Below are 14,606 nucleotides of genomic sequence, written 5' to 3' on the forward strand. Positions count from 1 at the left end.
CCAAGCCACAAAACACTCCCGTTTTTATAGTCCCCACACAAGCTCTGATAGGTTTAAAGTTCCAGCATAACCCCAGCCAATAGCAATAAGGGTACATTAGCATTCAAATTTTAACCATCCTAATTGTTGAGTATCAGCAAGTATTGGACTATGTCAACAAAAAAGCTTCTAATCACCCAAAAATAGTCATTCCAGGACAAAAAGGGATGACTGTAAAAACTTCTGCTCTTGCCGAACATGAATACGTCATGGAAGTCGACCACGTCGATCACAAAGAGAAACGCAAAGAATCTCCGTCCTTGCAGAACACTCCAACTAAAGCCCCAGCTAAGAAACAGAAGGGTGATTAAAACCCTGAGTTTTCCAATGCCGCTCTTCTGGAAACCATAGTTGCCAGATTTGATCTACAAGACGGGAAGCTGAGCAGCATTGAGCATAAAATTACTGAGAACAGTCTAATGATCGTCAACCTGACAAAAGCTGAGGAATTCAACACGGCGGAAATAAAGGACTGTAAAACTAAAATAAACTTGTTCGAAAAACAACTCACCTCTGTTGTCACATCGCACGCAGATTTGATAAGCCGCACGTCGGAGCTCAAACGCTACAAAAGACGATGGAACCTCAGAGTAATCGGAATGAAAGAAACCGCAGGCGAAGATATCCGAAGAGAAGTCGCCTCACTGTTAGCCGAAATTGCTCCTCACCTGCAGCACAAACTTGAAGACATCGTGGATACAGTCCACCGCATTGGCCCCAAAACAAAGGATAAATCCAGGCAGGTGATTATTCAGTTCTGCCTGCGGAAACACAGAGACGATTTCTGGCGCTCCACTGAAGTCTCGGATGTCTGAAAACTCAGGGGAATAAAGTTCTCCGAAGATTTATCTAATGAAGATCGAGAAGCCCGCGCTGCACTATGGCAGAGGATCAGTGAGGCTAGAGCTGCAGGGAAGAAAGCCTACTACCGTGGTCCCTATGGCTACATAGAGGGCACCCGGATTGTCAAGGATGGTTGATCTCAACAACCTCGAACACACTCATCTTCCTTTTGTGTTGGCAAGAGGTGAAAGTGGGATGTTTTGTTATGTCCTTGCTGTTGAGCAAGATTTTGTTACAGTGCTCTGTTTGAGATAGACATTGTTTTGTTCATTAGAGCACGGTTACATATTTTTCATTTGACTGATTATCTTCTTATTTCACATATTTATTTTATTTTATTTATTGTTTGTTTCCTATCAGTTAAATGTTCTCAGTGAAATCGTCTTTTTCCTTTATTTCTTTAAACGCAAGGGGTCTCCGTAACTCTATCAAAAGAAAAGCTTTCTTTCTTTTTTGCAAAAGCAAAAACTCACACTGTATATTTTTTGCAAGAAACGCATTCCAACCTTGATGACGTGAAGTTCTGGACGAGTCACTGGGGGGACAAAATCATCTTCAGCCATGATTCTACACATTCTGCAGGAGTGGCAATACTGTTCAACAACCTACCAGGCAAAATTATAAAGGTAGAGACGGATTCAAATGGCCATTGGGCTTCAGTTGTTATAAACATTAATGATGTTTTGTTTATTTTATTCAGTGTGTATGGTTACACAACAGTGTTCCCCTAAACAACAAATTATTCACTGAAATTTCTGATTCTCTATTTGAATTGAAACTTGTGTATCCAACTGATAATATTATTATAGGAGATTTCAACATGGTTATGGATTAAGCGTTAGATCGCTTTCCGCCCAACAATACATAACAACATCAAATTGATTTTAGATATTTTAGATTATCGTGAGTGTATTGAGGATGATGGCTATATTCTCTTTTTAGATTTTAGAAAGGCATTTGACACAATCGAACATAATTTCATATTTAGCTCCCTCGAAAAATTTGGTTTTGGCATTAAATTCATTTTATAAAAACGTTATATAAAGACATCAATAGTTCTATATCCCTTTAATTTGGAACATCCCAGAGATTCAACATTTCACGAGGAATAACACAAGGATGTCCCATTTCCTCTTTTCTATTTATCTTAACAGTAGAAATGCTTGCTATCTTGATAGATAAAAACAGCAACTTTGATAGACTCAGTGTATATGGAAGACAAATTTGTATTAGTCAATTAGCTGACGATACAGTTATCTTTTAAAAGGACCAATTTAAAATTGATAAAGCCATTCAACTAGTTAATCTCTTTTCCAAAGCATCAGGCCTACACTTAAACTTGAACAAGTGTGAATTACTTGCAATTCATGGCAGCGAACTGAACTCTTTATGTAACATACCAATAAAAACATGTGTAAAAATACTTGGGGATAACTATTACTAGAGATAGTAATCAAAGTGTCCAAGAAAATTTTGTTAAAAATCTTTCAAAAGCAAAAACGTCTCGGTTACGTATGGTAACCCTCGTTCCCTGAAGGAGGGAACGGAGTCGTCACGCTAGTGACCGACGAATTGGGATATCGCTTCGATAGAATGAGGGTTACCATACGTAACCGAGAAGCTCCCTTTCAGTCGGTCACTCCGAGTCACGTTGGTGACCAACGAATTGGGATCCCTACCAAAGCGCCATGGTGCTGCCCCTTCCAGTGCCCTGTGCGAGCCGCCTGTGCCCCTGTCTGGTGTAGGCCGTGGGCTCGGGACAAGTAGTTCCACTCACCATTTTTCAAAGCACTACCTTACTGAGTGAGATTGGATAACACTGGGAAAACGTACGAATCTTCACGATGAATCCCCGGCGCCGGGCGTTCCGCCGCGTCCGCTGCCGAGGGTGATGGAGGATCTCAACAGGGTCTACTGTATGGACACTCTGGAGCAGTTTTAGCAAGCCAAACCTAACCGGGGCCTCTCGGTGCCACTACCCGTTTGAGGTGAGAGCACAGGAGGATACCGGCTCCACACGGAGGCTATAGAATCTAGCAAACGTATTGGGGGTTGCCCAGCCCGCAGCTCTACAAATATCTGTCAGTGAGGCGCCACAAGCCAGCGCCCAGGAGGATGCAACACTTCTAGTTGAGTGAGCTCGCAGCCTGAACGGACAGGGCACACCCTGTGCCTGATAAGCCAGGGTGATGGCATCCACAATCCAGTGGGCCATCCTCTGCTTAGAGACGGCATTCCCCTTCTGCCGGCTTCCGTAACAGACGAAGAGCTGGTCTGAGGTCCTGAAGCTTTGTGTCCGGTCTACATAGCATCTTAATGCTCGGACGGGACAGAGCAAAGCAAAGCTTCCAGGGCTGGGTCTGCCTCCTCCGGGGGCAGCGCTTACAGGTTCACCACTTGGTCTTTGAATGGTACGTAGCCGGGCCGGGCCTCAGGATTAACTAGGAGTCAGCCGGCCCAAACTCTTGGCACGAATCGTCGACCGAAAATGCGTGCAGGTCCCCTACCCTCTTGATGGAAGCCAGTGCAAGCAGGAGCAGAGTTTTCAATGAAAGAAACTTTAGCTCAACTGAATACAAAGGCTCGAATGGGCCCTGTAGTGATTTTAGCACTAGAGACAGGTCCCAAGAGGGTATAGAGGGGGGCCGGGTAGGATTCAACCTCCTGGCCCCTCTAAGGAACCTGCTGACGAGGTCATGCTTACCTACCGACTTCCCATTCACCGGGTCATGGTACGCAGCAATAGCAGCAACCTGGACTTTGAGGGTGGAGGGAGACAGCCTTCGCTCCAGCCCTTGCTGCAGAAAGGAAAACACGACCGCAATCGGGCATCTCCGGGGGTCTTCTCGGCGAGAAGAACACCACTCGACGAACAGGTTCCACTTCTAGGCATAAGCGTGTCTCTTAGACAGTGCTCTCGCCGAAGTGATGGTGTTCACTACCTCCTGGGGTAGGTCACCTAGAACCTCCGCGTCCCGTCCAGGGCACTAGTTCGTGGAACCAGGTCCGAGTGGGCCAATACGGCGCCACTAGGAAGACTCGCTCCTAGTCCTCCCGGACTTTGCACAGTGTCTGTGAGAGAAGGCTCCCTGGGGGAATGCATTCTTGCGTAGGCCCCGCAGCCAGCTGTGTGCCAGTGTCGAGTGTTCCCTTGGTCAGGGAGTAGAACAACCAGCAGTGAGAGGTCTCTGGAGAAGCAAACAGGTCTACCTGAGCGACTTCGAAACGTCTCCAAATCAGCTGGACCGTCTGGGGATGGAGTCGCCATTCTCCCAGGAGCATTGCTCGAGACAGCTCGTCGGCTGTACGGTTGAGCAGGCCCAGAATGTGCACAGCACAAAGTGACCTCAGAACCTTCCGACTCCAAAGGAGGAGGTGGCGGGCGAGTTGTGACATGCGACGGAGCGCAGACCACCTTGTCGGTTGATGTACGCAACGGTCGCTGTGTTGTCCGTTTGTACCAGCACGTGCTTGCCTCATAAGCGCCCTTTGAGACGGTTCAAGGCAAGGCGCACTGCCAACAACTCTAGGCAATTAATGTGCCAGTGCAGCTGCGGGCCCGTCCAAACCCCTGAGACTGCATGCCCGTTGTACGTGGCACCCCACCCGGTGGTGGACGCATCCATGTAGACCACGGCATGCCTGGAGATCTGCTTTAGGGGCACCCTTGCCCAGAGGAATGCAAGATCTGACCACGGGGTGAAGGTTTGGTGACAGGCCGGTGTGATTTGGACCCGGTGAGTGCCGCGCTTCCACGCCCACCTCGGGACTCGGCCATAAAGCCAGTGCTGGAGCGGTCTCATATGTAACAGGCCGAGCGGTGTAAGTGCTGCTGTGGCCGCCATATGCCCCAGGAGCCTCTGAAAAAGTATCAGTGGGACCGCTGTCCTGCCCTTGAACGTATTCAAGCAGGCTAGCACCGACCGCACACGTTCCTATTTGAGGCACGCTGTCTGTTCGACCGAATCCAACTCCATACCGAAAAAAGAGATCCTCTGCATCGGGGAGAGTTTGCTCTTTTCCCAGTTGACCCGAAGGCCCAACAGGCTGAGGTGCTGGAGCGCCAGGTCCCTGTGCTCGCACGACTGATCCGGACACTGTGCTAGTATAAGCCAATCGTCTAGATAGTTGAACGCGAACACCCTGCTCTCTGAGGGGAACAAGAGCCGCCTCCGTGACTTTCGTGAAGACAGAGGGAGACAGGGACAGCCCGAAGGGCAGGACCCTGTACTGATATGCCCGTCCTTCGAACGCAAGCCGCAGAAATGGTTTGTGGCACGGAAGGATCGACACATGAAAGTTACGCGTCCTTCAGGTCGATCGCTGCAAACCAATCTCGGGGACGGACACACCCGAAGATGCGTTTCTGCGTCAACATCTTAAACGGTAGCCGATGAAGGGCCCGGATCAAAACTCGCAGATCCAAGATTGGTTGTAACCCACCGCCTTTCTTGGGTACAATAAAGTAAGGGCTGTAAAACTCCGACCTCATATCGGCTGGAGGGACCGGCTCTATCGCATTCTTTGCCACTCGGACTGCGATCTCTGCCCGCAGAACAGGGGCGTCGGCCGTCCTCACTGTAGTGTAGCACTGACCAGGCGCCCAGAAACCGTACAAGCAGGACCAGCGGAAGTAGGACTGTGATCTCTGCCCGCAGAACAGGGGCGTCGGCCGTCCTCACTGTAGTGTAGCACTGACCAGGCGCCCAGAAACCGTACAAGCAGGACCAGCGGAACCACAGCCGTACCCGCAGTGGGGCAGCGAGGTGGAACACAGGGACCCAACTCGGACGGCTTGTGAGCAGCCCGGAGAGGGGTTTGAGCGTGGGGTGCAAGGCTCACCTGGTTCCACGGGTTGGCAGAGGGTGCGTGAGTAGGGCCTTTGTTGACGCTCTCGAACCACCCGCTGCTGCCGGCTGGCAAAGGAGGAGGATGAGTGAGGTCCGGCGTTGGTCCGTCCGCAACTCTCCGTGCCCTCCTGGGACCCAGAGATAAAGGAAACTGCTCTTTGTTGAGAATTTGGGTACCGTCGGCCGTAAGGCCAACAGCGGGAAAAAACGAAACAAAAGATTCTCCACCCGTCCCTCCTCCGGGGGAGGGAGTGGTGCGTTCACCATCTCCCGAAGAGCAGATCCTTCCATCTCTGGGTCACCTGTCTCAGGGCCGCTTGCTTCTCCGCTTGCCGCCAGGTTTGACGGGGGCCTGGAGAGGCGGGGCGGCCCACCCACGACCAGCTCCACTATGCCGCTTTGCTGGAGGCTGCTGCAGATGCGGGGGCCCGCCCTTGGCGACGAGCAGGCTGGGGCGCTGCTGCCTCCACCCGTCCGCCGGGGCAGGATGTGTCGGATCGCCTCAGTCTTCTTCTGGGCAAAGCTCAGACCGGGACACAGGGAAATTGAGGAACCGAACCTTGTCCCTCATGTCTCGACTACAAGCATGGACATCACCGCCGTCGAGGGTGGTGATGGAGGAGGAGCCCACCGGCAGGTTTCTGGCAGTAAAAGGTGCCATCCATGACCTGGTGAGCTCGTCATGCACTTCTGGGAAGAAAGGCACTGGGGCGGGGCGCTGAGATCCAGCGTGAGCCACCCCGAGAAACCAGTCATCCAACCTCGAGGGCTCGGGACGCGGTGGAGGTTTCCACTCGAGCCCTACCCCCTCGGCAGTCCGGGAAAGCATAGCTGCCATCTCCGGATCTGATCCAGGCTTTGCCACCGTCCCGGAGGGCGGCAGCGCGGCTGAATCTTCATCGGACAGCTCTCCCTCCGATGCTAAGATCGACATCTGGTCGGGGGGATGTCCACTGGATACCGCTGGTACGCTCTTTAAAGAGGGCCCAGCGCGTTCCGTGGGTCGCTCCACTGGATCGGAGGTGCAAGAGGAGTGATGGTCCCCAGAGGGTTGGTTCCCTGCGGGGTTTGCCATCACTGTAACCCTCAAACCGCCCGCGCTACTGCTGGAAGTGGTTCTCGTCTGTCCGCCAGAATGACCCCCAGATTATGGCAACGGGACTCCGCCTCCTTGCGAGTAGCGGAGCCTGGTTCGCAGCTCTGAGATGGTCATGTTCCCGCAATGAGAACATGACTCATCCACGAAGGCCACCTCAGCGTGCTTGATGCCCAGACACGTGAGGCAGCGATCGTGAACATCACCCGGTGCCAGGTAACGACCGCACCCAGAAACGCACGGGTGAAATGGCATCCTTATAAGGACGATCCGTCGTCTTTATAAAGACGCACCCGTGTAGCTCTTTTAGAGAAATTTGCTCTTTACAAAATGCTCTTTTAGTGCTGAGGCGCACAGGGGAGATGGCCGCTTGCAACACGACAGGGCTAGTGCAGCCTGAAGTGCGCAACCCACTCGACACTGGAACGACCACCGCTGAAGCGCCTTCTCGCCAACACAAGAAGCTTCCGAGAGTGTGCTGAACTCGTAGTTCTCGAACAGACACAGTTGAGCAGAACGACATTGTCGCTCGGCTCCGAAACGAAAAACTGGTATGCATTGCAACTGCTGCCTTATTATACTCACGCTGTGATCAGCGGCAGCTGGATGCAATAATTGCATGCCAATGTGCATTGGCTCGTTTAGTTTACACTCGAAGTAGATTGGTCTATCGAAGCGATATCCCAATTTGTCGGTCACCGACGTGACTCGGAGTGACCGACTGAAAGGGAACTATTATCAATAACTGGATACAAAGAGATCTCAGTTTTTGGAAGAGTTTTATTGGCTAAAATGGAATTACTCTCCAGGTTTGTTTATCCAGCCTTCTCCTTAGCTATCCCACCTCACTTACTAAAAGAATGTAATATTGCATTATTTAACTTTATTTGGAAAAATAAGCATCACTATATTAACAAAAATGATTTAGTTCACAGTTAAGGGGGATTAAATGCTATTGACTTAGAAATAATGAACAGTGTTTTAAAAACTCAATAGTTAAGATAATTTCTTTGTAATACAAACTGCTTATAGTTTACTGTCTCTTCTTCAATATTTGGGAAAGTAGGTGGCTTAGAATTTTTGATTAGATGTGACTTTGATTTGTCCAAATTACCTCTTAAATTGTCTGCATTCCATCAACAAGTTCTCCTGTGTTGGAAATTAGCACTTTCTCACAACTTTAGTCCACACAAAACTTGTATTTGGAACAATCGTTTTATTTTGCACCATAACAAATCTTTATTTTATGAAAACTGGTTTCAACATAACATTTTTTCCCTATTGGACATGATGGACAACTATGGTAATGATCTCAATTACAATGATTTTTTGTTTAAAACATGGATTTGTATGTCATCCTAAAGAGTTTTACAAAGCTGTAAATGCCATACCAAAAAACATGGTATTATTAGTAAAAGGGATTCTTTCGCATTACTCTGTGACATTCTCTCTCCCATCTCCTTGTCTAGGTGAATTGTTTATTAGAGATCATAAATGTAACAACAAATATATTAGAAGTGTCTTCATTGATAAACTTCATCCAAATAGAATTAAACGATATTATGTTTTCAAATATTTTAACCCCAAAGAGGTGAAGGAAATGAGAATATATTATCTTACCTTTCCAAGTCTCCCTGAAGTGAAAGAACTTCATTTTAAAATAATAAATGACATATACCCATCTAAAGAATTTCTCAAATCAAAATTTGATATTGGAGAAAACTCTTGTCAATTCTGTGAAATTGATATTGAAACCACTGAACATATTTTTTTAAATTGTAATTACTCAAAGTTGTTTTGTACTCAACTGTGCAGTAAAATGTCATGTATAATTACATGTGTAAATCCCCTTGAATACAAACAAATTAAGTTTGGTGTGCTTAAGAAAGATTGTTCACAACATTACTTGGTTAACAACCTTTTTGAAGTTGCTAAATACTTAATTCATAAATGCAGATTTCTGAAAAACCCTCCATCCTTTCCTCACTTTTCTAATGACCTTAATTTTTGCTACTTATCTTGATGCCCTTTTAAATGAAAAAGCTACTACAGTTGCCAGTTTCTTCAGTGAGATAAGTGCCCTATAACTCATTGCTACCCCTTTTCTATAAATGCTTTTACTATTATTTTTATTTTAATTTATTTAATTATTATTATAATTTTTATTTTGTCTATGGATCATAACATTTCTTACATATTTCTGCTCATTTGAAATCAGATATAAAGTGGCACTGTATTTGAATGCATGAGTGCTGTGACTTTTCTCAAAATTGTGAGATAAAAAGTTGCAATTGTCAAATTCTGACAGGAAGAATGTCAGCTCACAATTCTGGCATTTTCTTGCAACTGTGGGTTTATACAATACAATTCTGAGGAAAGGGGGGAAAAAAAGAATTGAGAATTATCAGGGTATCAGACCTTTTTAATACCACCTTTCGTGAAATTTAAGACCAAACCTGTGATGAAAATACACAATATATTACATGCATGTGTGATATTTAATGCATTCTGATTCTGATTTAATGTTAAAAGAAAACAAAATATCCTCCTGAGACATAGCATTTTGTTTTATCTTCCGTAACATAGTTGAGAATCATCTTCATACAAAGTTTGGTTAACGAAAATCCTGAAACCTAAAAATTGATTGGTGAATGAAAAAAAAAACTCAATTGATTTGATTTTTCTTTTCATGTCATTTTATTTTATTAATTTTTTGAACAAAAATAAAATGTCCCCTACAGTGTAATGTAATGACAATAAAAGCCTAATTTCACAAAACTTCCCCCACCTGGTTATCAGGATGATATCCTCAATGTCAAAAATGCTATTATTACCATACAATGAAATTTTCATATCAGCAGACAATATCCCATACAAAATATCCTCACAAAAGCACTGCATCACCAAGACTTTTGGTGGCATAAACATAAGAAGCTATATTTTCATCAGTGCTCTATCAGCTTTTACGTACTTAAATCTTCTTATTTTTTATATTTACTCCAGGATGTTATTTACCTTAATAAAGGCCAATATTTTATAACCTTGTTAAATGTTTGCATCATCTGGCTGTTACCAATCAAATTAAATTTACAGTGCAAAATTACAACTGCAATAAATCTTTAATAGGCCTATACAAAAAAGATATGCTGAGGAAAAAATCATACTTTTAAATACACTAAACTGCCAGTAGACAATGGGAATTCACTTATTTATTTAACTGATTGGTTGGTTCAAAACGCTGTACTGAAACAATGCGGAGTGTTTAATAATAATAATAATAATAAGTTTAAATAAGTAAACAATATGCAATATACAATGACATACTTTAAAGTCTTACCTAAGACTGCTATTACCAGTACATACAATATTTGCTAGACTACCAAATCAAAAACACATAGTCTTAGACTTAATGCGTATATCTTTCCCATTACTCCATTATGAATTGCTGAAAGATTATTAACTTTTAAATTCTAAAGACATAATCAGATGAACACTTAAGTAGCAAATGTAAAGCATAGAACACAATATTACAGTAACACTACAGCAGGAGTTTTCAAACCTGTCCTGGAGGACCCCCTGCCCTGCACATTTTGTATGTCTCCGTCATCTAACACACCCGATTCAACTCATCTTGTTAGTAGAGACTGCAATAACTAAATTGGGTGTCTGATAAGGGATACATACAAATTGTGCAGGGCTGGGGGTCCTCCAGGACAGGTTTGAAAACCACTACACAACAGTATAGGGAACATATTCTCTATTAACTATAAGTTTTGCCTTAATTAACTCCTAATTTACTGCTTATTAATAGTTGGTAAGGTAGTTTTTGTAGCATTTAAATTTAGGTATTGGGTATGATTTAGGGATGTAGAATAAGGTCATGCAGATACTAATGAACAACCAATATGCTAGTAATATGCAAGGTAATAAGCAACTAGTTAAAAGTGAGAGCTGAACTCTAAAATAAAATGTTACCAATATTAACGTTACCTAGAAACCTAGAAAGTAGAAACAGATTAACATCACAGTACCTTTGTTGTAAATGGAGACTTTTATTGCGTCATCCGTGATCATCTTCAAGCAGGCAGTTTGGGTTCTGGAGGGGAGTTGCGCAAGATGGCGCTCTGAACGGTTGTCTTTCCCTGAACGGCTTTAGATTGCTCATTTTTAAGTTAAGTGCCACTTTTCAAATTTGATTTTGGCTTAATTTGCTAAGTTCTTGTACAGTGTGAACTCGGGAAAATGTCAAAGTCCCAAAGGAAAAGGAAAGACTTGCTAGATCAAGCTGTTAGAAGTTTGGCAGCATCCGATGGTGTGATGCCAAGCTCCGAGCTTATGATATCACCTGAAGGTAGCAATTTACTGATTGACATTTGTCATGATTATTCCACTCATGTAACTCGATCACTTTCCTCTGCTGCTGAAGATTTTCCATCCTCGCCTGTGACTCCAAGTAAGCCTCCATCCAGTAAACGTGGAAAAACTGAAAAATCTGGTGACGATATAATATCCACTCTTTCTGACCTGATTAACAACAGGGCGGATGGTATGGAGAAACTGATCAACAACAACGCTATGAGAATAGAAGGTCTAAAAAAGACTGTTGATTTCGTTTGTGCAGAGGTAAAAGACTTGAAGATAAAGATGACTAATGCAGAGAAATGCATTGATGAAGAAAAACGTCGTCGCAGCATGCTCGAGAACCGCATACGGGAGCTGGAAGGGTACCACAGGAGATGGAACCTGAAGTTGTATGGAGTCCCTGAGAAAGCAGATCAGAACGTACGAGCGGAAGTTATTAATATTTGCCAGGAGGTGCTACCTGAGGGAAAGATCAAGCTTCCAGATGTGATCGATACTGTTCATCACTTAGGTTCAAAAATGCTCACTGACAAGCCGAGGCCTGTAATTCTTCAATTCACCAGCAGAGTGCACCGTGATGCAGTTTGGAAGGCTGCTAGAAACAACTCGTACCCGCGTGATAAGAAACTATGCTTTGCTGAAGACTTCTGTGAGGAAGACAGAGAAAGGAGAAAAAAGCTGTGGCCTGCAAATAAAAGTGCGAGGGATGCAGGGAAAAAGGCATACTATGTCAGAGCCCGAGCATTTGTTGAAGGCAAAGAAATCATTCTGCCACCTTGGAAGTTTGTCGTCCTGAGGCTGGCTAGTCCAGGATCTTTTGTTGCAGATCGGCCCATGGTTTTTGTGCCTTAATATCCTTTTAAGTATAGTTCAAAACCTTTTGTCTGGAACTTGTCAAGATGTTATATGATCAATTGGTTCACTTAACAATGACTCTTGTTCTAAGTGCAGAGTTTGGGGTGTTCCCTTTTTTGCCCTAAGCTTTTGACGTAAGGTCATTGCCTTTTTGTTTCTACAGTTCTTTTATACATTTATTTGTTTTTGACGTTGTTGTCTTTGTTTTCATTAAATGTCAGGGGTATACGGCATACTGTGAAAAGGAAAGCTTTATTTTTATTTGCGAAACAACTGAAGCCTGATTTTTGTTTTTTCCAAGAATCCCATTCATCTGTTAATGATGTAAAATTCTGGAGATCACAATGGGGAAATGACCTTTGGTTTTCCCATGGAAACTGAACGCTCTGCAGGAGTTACTACTCTAAGAAATGCATTTAAAGGGAATATATTACACTCGGACTGTGATTCATATGGACATTTTTTTGTGTCATGTCATTGATCTTAATTCAACTTTTATTATTATGGCCAATATTTATTGATTTAATTCAAGGTCTGAGAATGCTAGTTTTCTTGAGTTTATAGAAAGCAGACTGCTATACTGGCTGAAAAAAATCCTAAACTCTCTGCTTGTTATAGGTGGGGATTTCAATATTGCAATTGACAGTGCTCTTGATAAATGGTCTCCCGGCCGACCCTCATCACATAATTTAAAATTTAAACAATTCATGGAGAGACTTGATTTGATTGATGTCTGGAGGTCCAAATTCCTTAATACTAAAGCATTTACCTGGAGCAACAAGGCTGCTTCTCTTTTCTCTCGTATAGACTTTTGGCTGATCTCTAATTCTATCAACATTCCCAGTACTTTAGTTGATATTCTCCCAACACCCCTAACTGACCATAAGGCTATCTATATAAAGATTAAGCTTTCTGTAAGCACTTTAAATTCTATTAAACCATCATATTGGAAGTTAAACAGCTCTCTATTATCTCATAATACTGTTAAGCTTAAAATGAATTATTTCATTAACCATTACTGGAATAAAGCAGTAAGGGAACGCTCTTTTAGTAATAATTGGGAGTTACTAAAATTTGATATTGGTAAATTTATGAGAAGCTATGGGAGTGCACTAGCCAAGCTTAGGAAAGCTGAGGAAGAGGCAGTAATTAGTGAAATTGCTGTTGTTACTCAGAGGCCCCCTGAAAATCTCTCAAATGTTGAAACTGCTTTGCTTTCTAAATTACAAAACCAGCTTGATGATATTTACAAATGTAAAGCTGAAGGCGCCTTTGTGCGATCTAGGAGGAGATGGATGGAGCAAGGCGAACAAAATTCTGCATACTTCTTCAGGTTAGAAAAATCCTAATGCCAGTCATAATAGCATGACTAAACTCAGTGCTGATGGCATCATAACAGATAACCCCAAGACAATTTCTAATTATTGCTATAAGTTTTATAAGTTGTTATATTCCTCTAGGTTCGATGAGGATGACACATCCTCATTTTTAGACTCAATAGTTGACCTGAATACCATAGAGGTAGATGACAAAAATCGGTGTGATGAACCAGTTTCCCTTAAAGAAATCATTGATTCTATTAATCATCTTAAAATCAACAAATCTCCGGGGAATGATGATATTACTGCAGCATTTTATAAGGCCTTCTCTGAACCCTTAGCTCCATTTCTTACAGAAGTTTATGCAGAGAGTATTCTGAGAACATCTCTTCCTCCTAGCTTGACACAGGGTGTGATTACTCTGATTCCAAAACCCAAAAAGGATCCACTTCTTATTGAAAATTGGCGTCCAATTTGTTTACTTAACACTGATTACAAGATTCTAGCTCAAATTTTTGCCCAAAGATTACAGAAAGTGATGAGCTATTTAGTTGATGAATCTCAATCTGGATTTATAAAAAATAGGCACATTTCTAATAACATCAGATTAATTTTAGACATCCTTGACTATTCTGATTTGATTTCAGAGGAAAGTTTTATTTTATTTTTAGACTTCTACGAGGCATTTGACACCGTGGAGCATGCTTTTATTTTCCGTTGCCTTCGAAAATTTGTAAAAAGTACCTTGAAAGGGATTCTTATTGCAGAAAGAGAAATAAAGATCAGCCAATTAGCAGATGACACTGCTCTTTTTTTAAGAGATGCCTCTTGGATCCCTATTGCAATCTGCACTGTTGAAAGATTTTCTAAAGCTTCTGGTCTTTTTTTTTTTATTTGTCTAAATGTGAACTACTTTCAATTAAAGAGTGCAACCTTTCTACAATTAATAATATTCCAATTAAAGATAAAGATCATGGTAAAGATCTTATTTAGGTATCTCTATATGTAAAAATCAAAATAATAGATGTGTATTCAATTTTTCCCCAATTATTGAGAAAACACAAAGAAAATTTAATTTATGGCTGCAGAGAGACTTATCTCTGAGGGGAAGAATATTACTTGCCAAAGGGGAGGGAATCTCCAGATTATCATACACTGCTCAGTCTCTCCATGTTGATAACAACATTCTTAAAAGTATTGACAAAATGTTATTTAATTTCATATGGAAAAATGGCATACATT

At 43.1% G+C, this 14,606-nt stretch overlaps 1 protein-coding gene and 1 pseudogene across 1 annotated transcript; both read left to right on the forward strand.

Annotated features, from left to right (window-relative positions):
* The first annotated feature begins 248 nt into the window (after positions 1 to 248).
* LOC107568849 (uncharacterized) lies at positions 249 to 1,078 on the forward strand (annotated as a pseudogene).
* A 9,992-nt stretch (positions 1,079 to 11,070) lies between these two features.
* On the forward strand, positions 11,071 to 12,042 carry LOC107568850 (uncharacterized). The gene has a single exon (XM_016254843.1). The coding sequence runs from the start codon at positions 11,071 to 11,073 to the stop codon at positions 12,040 to 12,042; it is 972 nt and encodes a 323-aa protein (XP_016110329.1).
* The last annotated feature ends 2,564 nt before the right edge of the window (positions 12,043 to 14,606 follow it).

This window comes from Sinocyclocheilus grahami, unplaced genomic scaffold (genome assembly GCF_001515645.1).
Source record: "Sinocyclocheilus grahami isolate Dianchi unplaced genomic scaffold, SAMN03320097.WGS_v1.1 scaffold1287.1, whole genome shotgun sequence".
NCBI lineage: Eukaryota > Metazoa > Chordata > Actinopteri > Cypriniformes > Cyprinidae > Sinocyclocheilus > Sinocyclocheilus grahami.